Consider the following 15,237-nt stretch of genomic DNA (forward strand, 5'->3'; position numbering starts at 1 on the left):
CATTGATATGATGAGTGTTGTATCAATGTTTGCGAATTTCCACCGCCATTTCAAGAATAATTCACTTTACAGACACAAAAAGATCCCACCATGACAAACGAACAAATGATCTGTCAGCATTTATAAAATTGTACTGAAACATCCTGTTTCCATCACAGCTGTCGTGATTTTTTTTTATACAGTATGACTTTACTCACGTAAAAACTGTGGCTTGAAACGTGGTTTGTGACCAGTATGAAGGAAGTTAAGAAGTAGTTTCATGATCCAATGGTAACTAGAGTTAGCTCAATGAGTGGTTCAGATCCGAGTGTAAAAAGAAACCTGAGACCAGGCACTGCCAGTGCCATCAATAAAAAAGCAATATTGGCCATGTAACACAGTTAAGTGTCCTTAAAAAAATGCCTATAGCAAATTACAAAAAACTATTTGTTGTATTTGGATGTGTAGCATATAAAAAAATGCATAGCCTATTGTTTTATTGGTTTTTACCTTCCTAAAACAATAATTGTCCACCTCATGGTTCAGCTGAGACTTGAGTGCTAAATGCATCAGGACTTTGCATGCAAATTAGGCCTCAGTGTACCCTGTATAATATTAGCGAGACCGAGAGAAAGATCTGCCGGGGCCATGTTCCCCACACCAACATGCATTTATCTTTTCTTTGTCAGATAGGCTACTACTGCACAGAAGGAGGCTAATTCTTACATTTTCTATCAGAGTATTTTTTTATAAAGATAATAATTATATTGTAAGTCTGGTAGGCCTTAAATATTCTCCCTCACCACAAATTCACCTGTAGGAGTGCTGGCGCATACTGCCTTCATATGCCTAATAATAGCCATACCACACCATCACACAAGTTTCTTAACTTTATTACTGTAATGTCAAAAGTAAGCCAGACATTGTTTATAGGGAAAATACAAAAATATTCTTATATTGCATCATTAAATTAAGTTTAGCATCTCACCCTCTTTAGTTTAATGGTTTGAGTGCATGTAGCCCTATAGTAGACCTAACGGTAATTATATTATTGTCACGCCTTGGTCATTGTATTTTGTGTTTTTGTTATATGTTTGGGTAGGCCAGGGTGTGACATGGGTTTATATGTTGTGTTTCGTATTGGGGTTTGTATTATTTGGGATTGCGGCTGATTAGGGGTGTGGTATAGGCTTGGCTGCCTGAGGCGATTCTCAATTAGAGTCAGGTGCTTATCGCTGTCTCTGATTGGGAACCGTATTTAGGTAGCCTGAGTTCGCTTTGTATTTCGTGGGTGTTTGTTCCTGGCTTTGTGTAGTAGTCACCAGATAGGCTGTAATTAGTTTCACGTTCCGTTCTGTTGTTTTTTGTATTTAGTTTCAGTTATTTCATGTACCGTCATATCTTTCATTAAAGGCATGAGTAACCAACACGCTGCATTTCGGTACGACTCTCTTCATTCAACAGACGAACGCCGTTACAATTATATTGCGGCAAACACAACATTACAGTTGGAACCTAATTTGGCCAAAGAATATGCCTAAACAGAATGAAAAAAATAAATAATTATACAGTACCAGTCAAAATTTTGGACACACCTACTCATTCAAGTGTATAATAATCGTGTAGACATCAAAATTATGAAATAACGCATATGGAATTATATAGTAACCAAAAAAGTGTGAATCAAATATATTTTAGATTCTTCAAATTAGCCACCCTTTACCTTCATGACAGCGTTGTATAATCTTGGCATTCTCTCAACCAGCTTTGAGGTATTCACCTGGAATGCATTTAAAGGTGTGACTTGTTAAAAGTTAATTTGTGGAATATGTTTCCTGAATGTGTTTGTGACACTAGGGGTGGGTATACAGAAGATAGCCCTATTTGGTAAAAGACCAAGTCCATATTATGGCTAAAACAACTCAAAAAAGCAAAGAGAAACGATAGTCCATCATTACTTTAAGACATGAAGATCAGTCAATCCGGAGAATTTCAAGTGCAGTCGCAAAAACATTCAAGCACTATGATGAAACTGGCTCACAGGAAAGGAAGACCGAGAGTTACCTTTGCAGCAGAGGATACATTCATTAGATTTGACTACATCTCAGATTGCAGCCCAAATAAATGCTTCACAGAGTTCAAGTAACAGACACATCTCAACATCAACTGTTCAGAGGAGACTGTGTGAATCAGTTCATTAGAGTTGACTGCACCTTAGATTACATTCCAGGACTACCTGGCCTGATGACTCCTTGCTGTCCCCAGTCCACCTGTTCATGCTGCTGCTCCAGTTTCAACTGTTCTGCCTGCGGATATGGAACCCTGACCTGTTCACCGGACTTGCTACCTTGTCCCGGACCTGCTGTTTTTGACTCTCTCTCTACCGCACCTGCTGTCCCTAACTCTGAATGATCGGCTATGAAAAGCCAACTGACATTTGTGACCCGATTCAGGAAACTAGGCATATGTCGTAAGTCACGAATTCACAAGAGAGCCGTTTGAACATGAAAAATATTTTGGGGCAGAAATGCCTTCTCGGACATGTGAACTTTCATGCCATCTGTAAATATGAATAGAATTGTTAAATTAAGGGCCTAGTTCCTCTCACAGTTCTGGGCGACTTTAACCTCCCCACATCTACCTTTGACTCATTCCTCTCTGCCTCCTTCTTTCCACTCCTCTCCTCTTTTGACCTCACCCTCTCACCTTCCCTCCCTACTCACAAGGCAGGCAATACGCTCGACCTCATCTTTACTAGATGCTGTTGGTCCACTAACCTCATTGCAACTCCCCTCCAAGTCTCCGACCACTACCTTGTATCCTTTTCCCTCTCGCTCTCATCCAACACTTCCCACACTGCCCCTACTCGGATGGTATCACGCCGTCCCAACCTTCGCTCTCTCTCCCCCGCTACTCTCTCCTCTTCCATCCTATCATCTCTTCCCTCTGCTCAAACCTTCTCCAACCTATCTCCTGATTCTGCCTCCTCAACCCTCCTCTCCTCCCTTTCTGCATCCTTTGACTCTCTATGTCTCCTATCTTCCAGGCCGGCTCGGTCCTCCCCTCCCACTCCGTGGCTTGATGACTCATTGCGAGCTCACAGAACAGGGCTCCGGGCAGCCGAGCGGAAATGGAGGAAAACTCGCCTCCCTGCGGACCTGGCATCCTTTCACTCCCTCCTCTCTACATTTTCCTCCTCTGTCTCTGCTGCTAAAGCCACTTTCTACCACTCTAAATTCCAAGCATCTGCCTCTAACCCTAGGAAGCTCTTTGCCACCTTCTCCTCCCTCCTGAATCCTCCTCCCCCCCCCCTCCTCCCTCTCTGCAGATGACTTCGTCAACCATTTTGAAAAGAAGGTCGACGACATCCGATCCTCGTTTGCTAAGTCAAACGACACCGCTGGTTCTGCTCACACTGCCCTACCCTGTGCTCTGACCTTTTTCTCCCCTCTCTCTCCAGATGAAATCTCGTGTCTTGTGACGGCCGGCCGCCCAACAACCTGCCCGCTCGACCCTATCCCCTCCTCTCTTATCCAGACCATTTCCGGAGACCTTCTCCCTTACCTCACCTCGCTCATCAACTTATCCCTGACCGCTGGCTACGTCCCTTCCGTCTTCAAGAGAGCGAGAGTTGCACCCCTTCTGAAAAAACCTACACTCGATCCCTCCGATGTCAACAACTACAGACCAGTATCCCTTCTTTCTTTTCTCTCCAAAACTCTTGAACGTGCTGTCCTTGGTCAGCTCTCCCTCTATCTCTCTCAGAATGACCTTCTTGATCCAAATCAGTCAGGTTTCAAGACTAGTCATTCAACTGAGACTGCTCTTCTCTGTATCACGGAGGCGCTCCGTACCGCTAAAGCTAACTCTCTCTCCTCTGCTCTCATCCTTCTAGACCTATCGGCTGCCTTCGATACTGTGAACCATCAGATCCTCCTCTCCACCCTCTCCGAGTTGGGCATCTCCGGCGCGGCCCATGCTTGGATTGCGTCCTACCTGACAGGTCACTCCTACCAGGTGGCGTGGCGAGAATCTGTCTCCTCACCACGCGCTCTCACCACTGGTGTCCCCCAGGGCTCTGTTCTAGGCCCTCTCCTATTCTCGCTATACACCAAGTCACTTGGCTCTGTCATAACCTCACATGGTCTCTCCTATCATTGCTATGCAGACGACACACAATTAATCTTCTCCTTTCCCCCTTCTGATGACCAGGTGGCGAATCGCATCTCTGCATGTCTGGCAGACATATCAGCGTGGATGACGGATCACCACCTCAAGCTGAACCTCGGCAAGACGGAGCTGCTCTTCCTCCCGGGGAAGGACTGCCCGTTCCATGATCTCGCCATCACGGTTGACAACTCCATTGTGTCCTCCTCCCAGAGCGCTAAGAACCTTGGCGTGATCCTGGACAACACCCTGTCGTTCTCAACTAACATCAAGGCGGTGGCCTGTTCCTGTAGGTTCATGCTCTACAACATCCGCAGAGTACGACCCTGCCTCACACAGGAAGCGGCGCAGGTCCTAATCCAGGCACTTGTCATCTCCCGTCTGGATTACTGCAACTCGCTTTTGGCTGGGCTCCCTGCCTGTGCCATTAAACCCCTACAACTCATCCAGAACGCCGCAGCCCGTCTAGTGTTCAACCTTCCCAAGTTCTCTCACGTCACCCCGCTCCTCCGCTCTCTCCACTGGCTTCCAGTTGAAGCTCGCATCCGCTACAAGACCATGATGCTTGCCTACGGAGCTGTGAGGGGAACGGCACCTCAGTACCTCCAGGCTCTGATCAGGCCCTACACCCAAATAAGCGCACTGCGTTCATCCACCTCTGGCCTGCTCGCCTCCCTACCACTGAGGAAGTACAGTTCCCGCTCAGCCCAGTCAAAACTGTTCGCTGCTCTGGCTCCCCAATGGTGGAACAAACTCCCTCACGACGCCAGGACAGCGGAGTCAATCACCACCTTCCGGAGACACCTGAAACCCCACCTCTTTAAGGAATACCTAGGATAGGATAAAGTAATCCTTCTCACCCCCCCCTTAAAATATTTAGATGCACTATTGTAAAGTGGTTGTTCCACTGGATGTCATAAGGTGAATGCACCAATTTGTAAGTCGCTCTGGATAAGAGCGTCTGCTAAATGACTTAAATGTAATGTAAATGTAGTTGTTTTAGCCACAGAAAAAGTGAGAACCTTACCACTAGCCATGATTGGCTGAGATAATGAGTGGGCTGGACATGCCGAGAGAAGAGTTCGGATTGGTCTGCCATATAGCACACAACTGTCTATTGGATCTGATCAGTATGTTTAGGTAATCGTGTCGAATGTTGTTTTTTAAAATGTATTGCTTTGTAAAACTGAATAAACCTAATGTCAAGTTAAAGTGTACTGTTAGCTAGCTAACGTTAGCTGACTGGCTTGCTAGTATCTGAAGGACCGAGTTTTGAAATCAGTGGAGTTTGAGTATGACAGCTAAAGAGATGGAGAAAACACCAGTCTGGACTATATCCTCAAACTAAGGGCAACCATGCATGGCATCAGACAGGAGACGCATCCAACCATGATGTATACTGGTAAGACAGTATACATCTATCAAGCTACATTTTCAGATATTACACATTTCTATTACACAGAAAGTGGTTTCATTTCAAGTGTACTGTTAGCAAGCTAATGTTATCTGTCTGGGTTGCTAGCTAACATTGTGTATGATCTTATTCTTCAAATCTCCGACACATTTGCTTGACTAGTTAGTTGGTTAGTTACCTGCAGATTCGTGCAGGGTAGTAACGTCATGAGATGTGATTATGGTCCATTGTTTAGCTAGCTAGCTACATGTCTTAACAAAAGACTCCACTCTAATTTTAACAAAGTATTTTCATTTCAAGTTCTATTTTATTTATTTTATTTTTATTTCACCTTTATTTATTAACCAGGTAGGCTAGTTAAGGACAAGTTCTCATGGAATAAACACAATAAACACATGGAATAAACAAAACAGTCAATAATACAGTAGAACAAAAGAAAACAAAACGTCTACATACAGTAAGTGCAATTGAGATAAGTTGAGGAAATAAATAGGCCACGGTGGCGAAGTAATTACAATATAGCAATTAAACATGAATCTGCAAGTAGAGATATTAGGGTGCAAAGGAGCAAAATAAATAAATAAATACCAGTATAGGGATGAGGTAGGTAGATAGATGGGCTGTTTTTTTAATTGTTTTTTTTACCTTCATTTAACCAGGCAAGTAAGTTAAGAACATATTCTTATTTTCAATGACGGCCTGGGAACAGTGGGTTAACTGCCTGTTCAGGGGCAGAACAACAGATTTGTACCTTGTCAGCTCGGGGGTTTGAACTCACAACCTTCCGGTTACTAGTCCAACGTTCTAACCACTAAGCTACGCTGCCGCCCCAAAGATGGGCTATGTACAGGTGCAGTGATCTGTAAGCTTCTCTGACAGCCGGTGCTTAAAGTTAGTGAGGGAGATGTGAGTCTCCAGCTTCAGAGATTTTTGCAATTCGTTCCAGTCATGGGCAGCAGAGAACTGGAAGGAAAGACGACCAAAGGAGGAATTGTTTTTGGGGGTGACCAGTGAGATATACCTGCTGGAGCGCGTGCTACGAGTGGGTGTTGGTGAGCAGTGAGCTGAGATAAGGTGGGGCTTTACCTAGCAGAGACTTGTAGATAACCTGTAGCCAGTGGATTTGGCGACGAGTATGAAGCGAGGTTAAAGTGTACTGTTAGCTAGTTAGCTTAGTAATGCTACCTCATGCGTTGGGATTCATTGTTTACATAGATAGCTATCTAGCTAGCTACATTTATCAAAATACTCTTGTCTTAGTGTGCTCAATAACTGATCAACTATTGAACGCTCAACACCCGTTGAATATGTCCGGTGTCAGTAGACGTCAGCAACAAACCGTAATTCAATTGTTGCCAGCAGCACAGTTAGTCACCAGCACTTTGGATAACATTACAACTGCCTAACCAGCTCTGCAAACGTGAGTAAAATGGTCAGGCTGAGTGGGGTGCTCTCTCATTATGTGTCTGGAAGTAGCTAGCCAATGTTAGCAGTTTGCCAGTTAGCTTGCGTGCTTGACTGTCATTGTGAGGTCAGAGCTTTCGACACAACCCTACTAATTGGGCAGGACATCCAGTGTGAACGCGAAACACTCTGAATTTACGAAGGGACAATCTGACAGCACAGTTGCAGATAACATAACAGCCTAACCAGCTCTGCTAAAGAGAGTAATGTTCAGTGAGCTGTTCTTTTTTGTAGCTCTGAGTCTACTGAGGGTTTTAGGCTGGGTTTCTGTAGAGCACTTTGTACATCGGCTGATGTAAAAAGGGCTTTAGAAATACATTTGATTTATAAATTGATCAGTCATCCATGGTTGAATTGCTGCAAATAGACCACTACTAAGGGACACCAATAAGAAGGAGAGACCTGCTTGGGCCAAGGAACATGAACAATGGACTGGTGGAAATCTGAAAATTTTGGTTCCAACCGCTGTGTCTTTCTGAGACACAAAGTAAGTGAACAGATGATCTTTGTTCCTACTGTGACGCATGAAGGACATGGTGTGATGGTGTGGTGGTGCTTTGCTGGTGACACTGTCTTTGATTTATTTAGAATTCAAGGCACACTTAAACAGCATGGTTACCACAGCATTCTGCAGCGATACACCATCCCATCTGGTTTGTGCTTAGTAGGACTATAATTTGTTTTTCAACAAGACAATTACCCCAAACACACACTCCAGGCTGTGTAAGGTCTATTTGACCAAGAAGGAGAGTGATGGTGATGCATCAGATTACCTGTCATCCACAATCAAATCACCCGACCTCAACCAAATTGAGATGGTTTGGGATGAGTTGGACAGCAGAGTGAAGGAAAAGCAGCCAACAAGTGCTCAGCACCTTCAAGACTATTGGAAAAGCATTCCTCGTGAAGCTGGTTGAGAGAATGCCAAGAGTGTGCAAAGCTGTCATCAATGCAAAGGGTGGCTACTTTTTAACAATCTAAAATATGAAATGTATTTTGATTTGTTTAACACTATTTTAGTTACTAAATTATTACATATGGGTTGTTTCATAGTTTTGATGTCTTCACTATTATTCTACAAATAAATAAACAGCCTTGTGTCCAAACTTTTGACTGGTACTGTATGTGATTTACATCTTCAACAAAAGAGTCCAGAGAAAACATTTTGAATGATCTCTTATAAATAACTTTACACCCTGCTTTTGTTTTTTGGCTTTTATTTTTATTGCCACAATGTTATGGTCACCAATAAGAATGGGAACTGATATTGTTTTGGAGCAAGCGCTGCAGCATGGGTGAAGATATGATCAATACAAGTGGATGTAACAGATCCAATACTAGTGGTTTACACTCTAGTTGGTTGAGTGATACCCTTGGTCATGTTACAGGCATGAGTCACAGTTAGACGCTTCCTCTTGAGAGGACAACTCAATGAAAACCAGTCAATATTCAGAAAATATTTTTCTCTTTTTGCATTAGACCTTATCTAACCTCACACAAATTCTCAAGATGCTTTCTATAGCAGCACCCTAAAAGAAGAGGCTTCAGATGAGGCAGATGAACCTGCAACCACAGCACTTCTACTTCATGTCACTAGCTTTTCTCTGAGTTTTACAGGAATCTGGCTCTGAATATATACAGCAACATCTCCTCCATAGACATTCCTGACTTTTCTATAGATGTTATTTCCTTGAATTCTTACTGCTGTATCATCAAAGTGCTGACTATGTGAGTCTCAGAAACGGTTAATATATTCAAATGATCTAAAATTATCAAATTATAAATCTAATGAACTTGTTTTCTGAGGCTACATTCAGTACATTTACATGAGCTAACGTCAACCCTTTCCTGGGTTGCTTATCTCAAACTGAATTCATAATCATTATAGGTTCTATTTCAATAATCCTATTTCTGATATTAACAGAGAAGGAATGAATGGATTTGTTTTAGCAGATTATGTTCATCTGATTCCTTATCTGGTTTAGCCCGGCTGCTGCAGGGTGCTCTATACTTCATGTCACTTCTGCATAGCTGTGTTGCTGGACTGCTGGTCTCTGCTGATTGGGGTGTTGTCCTGTTAGCATGGGGGGGTGGGGGGTGCTGTCCACTCTACAAAGGGCCTGATGGTGCAAGGTTGTGTTGGCCACTCTGAATGGGGCTTGGTGGTGTAGGGTGGAGCTGTCCTCTCTGGAAGGGGCCCAATGGTGTAGGGTGGAACTGGCCTTTCTGGAAGGGTGGTGCAGGGTTGTGTTGGCAAAAGGAATACTTGCACACATTTTTTTATTTTTGTTGAGAATCCATCTGGAACTGATAGGGCACGCTCAAAGACAGATTGTCAGTTACCGAAGCCACAGGAACATCTGTTTCTCTGCTGGTGGCCATCCTCTCGGTAGTGAACAATGAATATATGGATAGATGAAGGGAGGGAATGAATGAATGAATGAATGAATGAAGGAAGGAAGGAAGGAAGGAAGGAAGGAAGGAAGGAAGGAAGGAAGGAAGGAAGGAAGGAAGGAAGGAAGGAGAGAGTGTGCACCATCACTGTGCAATTATCTGTCTGAGTGATACTTTTCTGAATGGTATATTATTGTAATAACAACGGATTGTTTCAAAACTCAATAGTGACAGGCTAACCTCCCCTTGAAAACAGCAATTGTACCTCAACCCCTGTGGATTACCTTGCCATGTGCGCTACAAATTAAATTATTTCTGAAGCTGTTAACTGATGTCTTTGTGTTCACTTTTCCAACAATTGTTTTCAAAGCCTGCTGGTCTCACAGCTCATTATAAACAGTCACAGATAGGCTTACAGTACAGCTCTCTTTTAGAGACAACATGCCTCTCATTTAGAATTTTCATCCTCATCATTTATCTTCTGCACTTCTACATGGGAAACATGTCAGTCACAGGAGGCTGCTGTGGGGAGAAAGACGTAATGGACGGAACAGAGCAAATGGAATGGCGTCAAACACCTGGAAATGTGTTTATTGTATTTGTTACGATTCCAATAATTCCGCAACAGTCATTTACTATAATTTCTTTCTTTTTTTTAACCATTTTTGGAGGACACAAATATTTTAGTTTTTTTACGTACACATTTCACATACACATTCTACATACATGGTACTTTTAAATACAGCAATCACATAACATACATTTTTACCATTCTAATCGTATAGTCTACACAGATTGTGAGCTAAAGATGACAACCTTTCCTATGAGTATTATTATATTATTTATTGACTGACTATGGCTTTCCAAATCGCCCAACACTGCTATTTGTAACGTTAATTTTAATGTTGTGATTATTTATTATTTAACCATTCCTGAACCTGTGATCAGAAACAAGCTACATAGGGACAATACCAGAATAAATGATCTAGTGATTCTGTCACTTCGCAGCGAAATCTACAGAGCTGAGATTGTTGTATGCCACATATATATAGCATTCTGTTGGTGGCAAGAATTTTGTATAATAATTTAAATTGGAAAACTCTAACTGTTGAATCAAGAGTTGTTTCAAGTAATTGTCATATATTCTGTCCATGTAAAAAACCTGTCTGATCAGGATGAACCATATCTGGTAAAACCTTTTTTATTCTATGCATTTTGCCATGATTTTCACATAACAACATGGAAGTGTAAGGACCCTCCAGTTTAAAAAAATGGACTGGTTCTTTCTACTTTCAACCCGGGACCTGTTTCAGTAGTAATGAAATCAGACCTTATTGAATACCTGAAAGTCTACCACTTTTATAAGAGTATTTGAAACATGCTAATAATGGATGTTTGAGTACATCAAAAAAGGTCTGATGTACCTCTACTGGTATAACATCAAGCCCTGCATTTCTATGTTGAAGATTCAAGAAAAATTGAGTGCATTTTTCACGTTTTTTTATCAAATTCTCCTTTTATAATCAAATGAATTACACTTGATCGTTCTTGAATGAGTACCTCCAATTATTTTTGTTTTTCCTCTAACCTATTTTGTGTCCCTATAGTTCAGTTTCCATTACCATCTACCTGCTCTGTTACTTCCTCTATTTCCTTTATTAGTCTAATCTCATTTGACCCAAACTGCTTAGTTTTAATGATAAGTATCGTGTTGAATGGCCTCTAAAAGTACATTTAAAAGTGTCCCATACAATAAGGGGATCTGCTGTGGGATATGCGGTGTGCAGAAAAAAAGTGAGTTAATTATGAATTATTTTGTTTTAGTTAAGAACAAATTGTCATTCAATAGGCTTTGATTAAATTTACGATATCCCCGTCCACTGGGAAATTCTGTAAGAGTCAGTTTTGGACAAAGTACCCATTTTTCATACTTGAGTGAAAGTAAAAATACAAAAACTGTCACGTTCTGACCTTAGTTCCTTTGTTTTGTCTTTTGTTTTAGTATGGTCAGGGCGTGAGTTGGGTGGGTTGTCTATGTTAGTTTGTCTAGGATTTTCTATTTCTGTGTTTGGCCTGGTAAGGTTCTCAATCAGAGGCAGCTGTCAATCGTTGTCCCTGTCTGAGAACCATATTTAGGTAGCCTGTTTTCCATTGTGTTTTGTGGGTGGTTATTTTCTGTTTAGTTTTGTGTTGCATCTTACAGGACTGTTGGTTGGTTGTTTATTGTTTTGTTTTCAGTGTTCATTAAAATATTTAAAATTTGAACACTTACCACGCTGCACCTTGGTCCTCCTCTCCTTCCCCCAGATGATAAGCGTTACAAAAACAACAAGTAAAAGTGAAAGTCACCCAGTTTTTTTATATTTTATTTCACCTTTATTTAACCAGGTAGGCAAGTTGAGAACAAGATCTCATTTACAATTGCGACCTGGCCAAGATAAAGCAAAGCAGTTTGACACATACAACAACACAGAGTTACACATGGAGTAAAACAAACATACAGGCAATAATACAGTAGAAAATAAGTCAGCAAATGAGGTGAGATAAGGGAGGTAAAGGCAAAAAAAGGCCATGGTGGCAAAGTAAATACAATATAGCAAGTAAAATACTGGAATGGTAGATTTGTAGTGGAAGAATTTGCCAAGTATAGATAGAAATAATAGGGTGCAAAGGAGCAAAATGAATAAGTGAATACAGTTGGAAGAGGTAGTTGTATGGGCTAAATTATGGATGGGCTATGTACAGGTGCAGTAATATGTGAGCTGTTCTGACAGTTGGTGCATAAAGCTAGTGAGGGAGATAAGTGTTTCCAGTTTCAGAGATTTTTGTAGTTCGTTCCAGTCATTGGCAGCAGAGAACTGGAAGGAGAGGCGGCCAAAGGAAGAATTGGTTTTGGGGGTGACCAGAGAGAGATACCTGCTGGAGTGTGTGCTACAGGTGGGTGCTGCTATGGTGACCAGCGAGCTGAGATAAGGGGGGACTTCACCTAGCAGGGTCTTGTAGATGACCTGGAGTCAGTGGGTTTGGCGACGAGTATGAAGCGAGGGCCAGCAACGAGAGTGTACAGGTCACAGTGGTGGGTAGTATATGGGGCTTTGGTGACAAAACGGATGGCACTGTGGTAGACAACATCCAATTTGCCGAGTAGGGTATTGGAGGCTATTTTTTAAATTACATCACCGAAGTTGAGGATTGGTAGGATGGTCAGTTTTATGAGGGTATGTTTGGCAGCATGAGTGAAGGATGCTCTGTTGCGAAATAGGACACCAATTCTAGATTTAACTTTGGATTGGAGATGTTTGATATGAGTCTGGAAGGAGAGTTTACAGTCTAACCAGACACCTAGGTATTTGTCCACATATTCTAAGTCAGAACCGTCCAGAGTAGTGATGCTGAACTGGGCAGGTGCAGGCAGAGATCGGTTGAAGAGCATGCATTTAGTTTTACTTGTATTTAAGAGCAGTTGGAGGCCAAGGAAGTAGAGTTGTATGGCATTGAAGCTCGTCTGGAGGGTTGTTAACAGAGTGTCCAAATAAGGGCCAGAAGTATACCAAATGGTGTCGTCTGCGTAGAGGTGGATCAGAGACTCACCAGCAGCCCGAGCGACATCATTGATGTATACAGAGAAGAGAGTCGGCCCAAGAATTGAACCCTGTGGCACCCCCATAGAGACTGCCAGAGGCCCGGACAACAGGACTTCCGATTTGACACACTGACCTAAATCAGAGAAGTAGTTGGTGAACCAGGCGAGGCAACCATTTCAGAAACCAAGGCTATCGAGTCTGCGGGGATTGACAGAGTCGAAAGCCATTGGCCAAGTCAATGAATATGGCTGCACAGTATTGTTTCTTATCGACGGCAGTTAATATATCGTTTAGGACCTTGCGCATGGCTGAGGTGCACCCATGACCAGCTCTGAAACCAGATTGCATAGCGGAGAAGGTGCGGTGCAATTCGAAATGGCCGGTAATCAGTTTTTTGACTTGGCTTTTGAAGACCTTAGAAAGGCAGGGTAGGATAGATATAGGTCTGTAGCAGTTTGGGTCAAGAGTGTCCCCCCCCTTTGAAGAGGGGGATGACCGCAGCTGCTTTCCAATCTTTGGGAATCTCAGACGGCACGAAAGAGAGGTTGAACAGGCTATTAAAAGTGGTTGCAACAATTTTGGCAGATCATTTTTGAAAGAAAGGGTCCAGATTTTCTAGCCTGACTGATTTGTAGGGGTCCAGATTTTGCAGCTCTTTCAGAACATCAGCTGACTGGATTTGGGAGAAGGAGAAATGGGGAAGGCTTGGGCGTTTTGCTGTGGGGGGTGCAGTGCTGTTGACTGGGGTAGGGGTAGCCAGGTGGAAAGCATGGCCAGCCGTAGAAGAATGCTTTTTGAAATTCTCAATTATAGTGGATTTATCGGTGGTGACAGTAAAATACTACTTGAGTAAAAGTCTAAAAGTATTCAGTTTTAAATATACTTAAGTATGTGATTGCAGAAATATACTTAAGTATTAAAAGTTAAAGTTTAAATAATTTCAAATTACTTCTATTCGGCAATACAAACGGCCCAAATGTTTTTTTTTATGGATCGTCAAGGGCACAGTCCAACGCTCAGACATATTTTACAAATGAAGCATGTGTGTTTAGTGAGTCCGCCAGATCAGAGGCAGTAGGTATGACCAAGGATCTTTGAATCTGACCATTTTCCTTTCCTGTTAAGCATTCATAATGTAACGAGTACTTTTGGGTGTCACGGAAAATGTATGGAGCAAAAAGTACATTATTTTCTTTAGGAATGTACAAGTAAAAGTTGAAAAAATATAAATTGTAAAGTAGAGTACAGACACCCCAAACTACTTTTGTGGTACTCAAGTACTTTACAGTGTTACATGAGGGCCAATTAAATGGTGGTCCGATTGCATTCGGTCTCCTATTAATCGTTTAAAAAACTTTTGATGCCATCAAGAATGAGGAAATAATCATGACGGCTGAAATCATTACCACGAGCCCGTTCTCCCCAATTATGTTCCACCAACCTCCTGTGATGTCAATACTCAAAAGTAACTTTCTCCACTTTCCTCATTTCCTTGATCCAAACTGACTTAGGGCAACAAACCGTGGGCCTCCAGCCATGTTTCTGTCATCCTGTCCATTCAGATCAGTGCTTGAAAGAAAAGGCAAGGGGAAGGAGGCCACTAAAGACTTGAGATGCAGCCATTGTATTTATGGCTTATGACATAGTTTGTCCATAGTTTCTGCATGCCATATATTGACTGTATATCTTCTCCCTTTAGATATCGGGTGCCCTGGAAAAAGGAAGTCATGTGACCGCCCGTACCCCGAATATAACCCTTATTTCACGTGGAGCGTGGTGGTGGCGGAGAACCCTTGGGAAGAGGGGAACGAGAGGATGGAAAGGAAAGGAGGAAGTCCACAGGGCTGGGAGGAAGGTATGAATAAAGGTATCACAATTCCCTCCGAGCCAGGGAAGTACCTTCTACATAATTGCATGTTTCATATAGTAATTCCAAAATTATTCAGGAGTACCGTGTCCATATTACGACAGCCTCAGTCAGCATGACTTAACTGGAGGCATTGTCTTTCATACACGGGTGACAACCAACACTCATACCTAAGATTATTTTCAGAAATGCTGTGTGCTTGTTCAGGAATAACTCTAATTGGAAAAGCTGCATTTGTGTTTGTTCTACAACCTTGGTTCAACCAATACATTTGACAACAGTGGTGCTACAGGAGAAAAGTGAATAGATAATCTCACACTATGAGAACACAAAAGCAGAACCATACACTGCTGAAGGTTAAAAATGCT

The 15,237-nt window shown here is 42.3% G+C and overlaps 1 protein-coding gene across 1 annotated transcript in view; it reads left to right on the top strand.

Moving 5' to 3' along the window:
• Positions 1–14,993, top strand: part of LOC124034878 (ALK tyrosine kinase receptor-like) — a 424,275-nt gene extending 409,282 nt beyond the window's left edge. Inside the window, exons 4-5 of the mRNA XM_046348285.1 lie at positions 14,702–14,857; positions 14,974–14,993. Of these exons, the coding sequence (XP_046204241.1) occupies positions 14,702–14,857; positions 14,974–14,993 (176 nt within the window). The remainder of the gene's footprint in view (positions 1–14,701; positions 14,858–14,973) is intronic.
• Positions 14,994–15,237: the final 244 nt, after the last annotated feature.

This window comes from Oncorhynchus gorbuscha, linkage group LG05 (assembly GCF_021184085.1).
Source record: "Oncorhynchus gorbuscha isolate QuinsamMale2020 ecotype Even-year linkage group LG05, OgorEven_v1.0, whole genome shotgun sequence".
Lineage (NCBI taxonomy): Eukaryota > Metazoa > Chordata > Actinopteri > Salmoniformes > Salmonidae > Oncorhynchus > Oncorhynchus gorbuscha.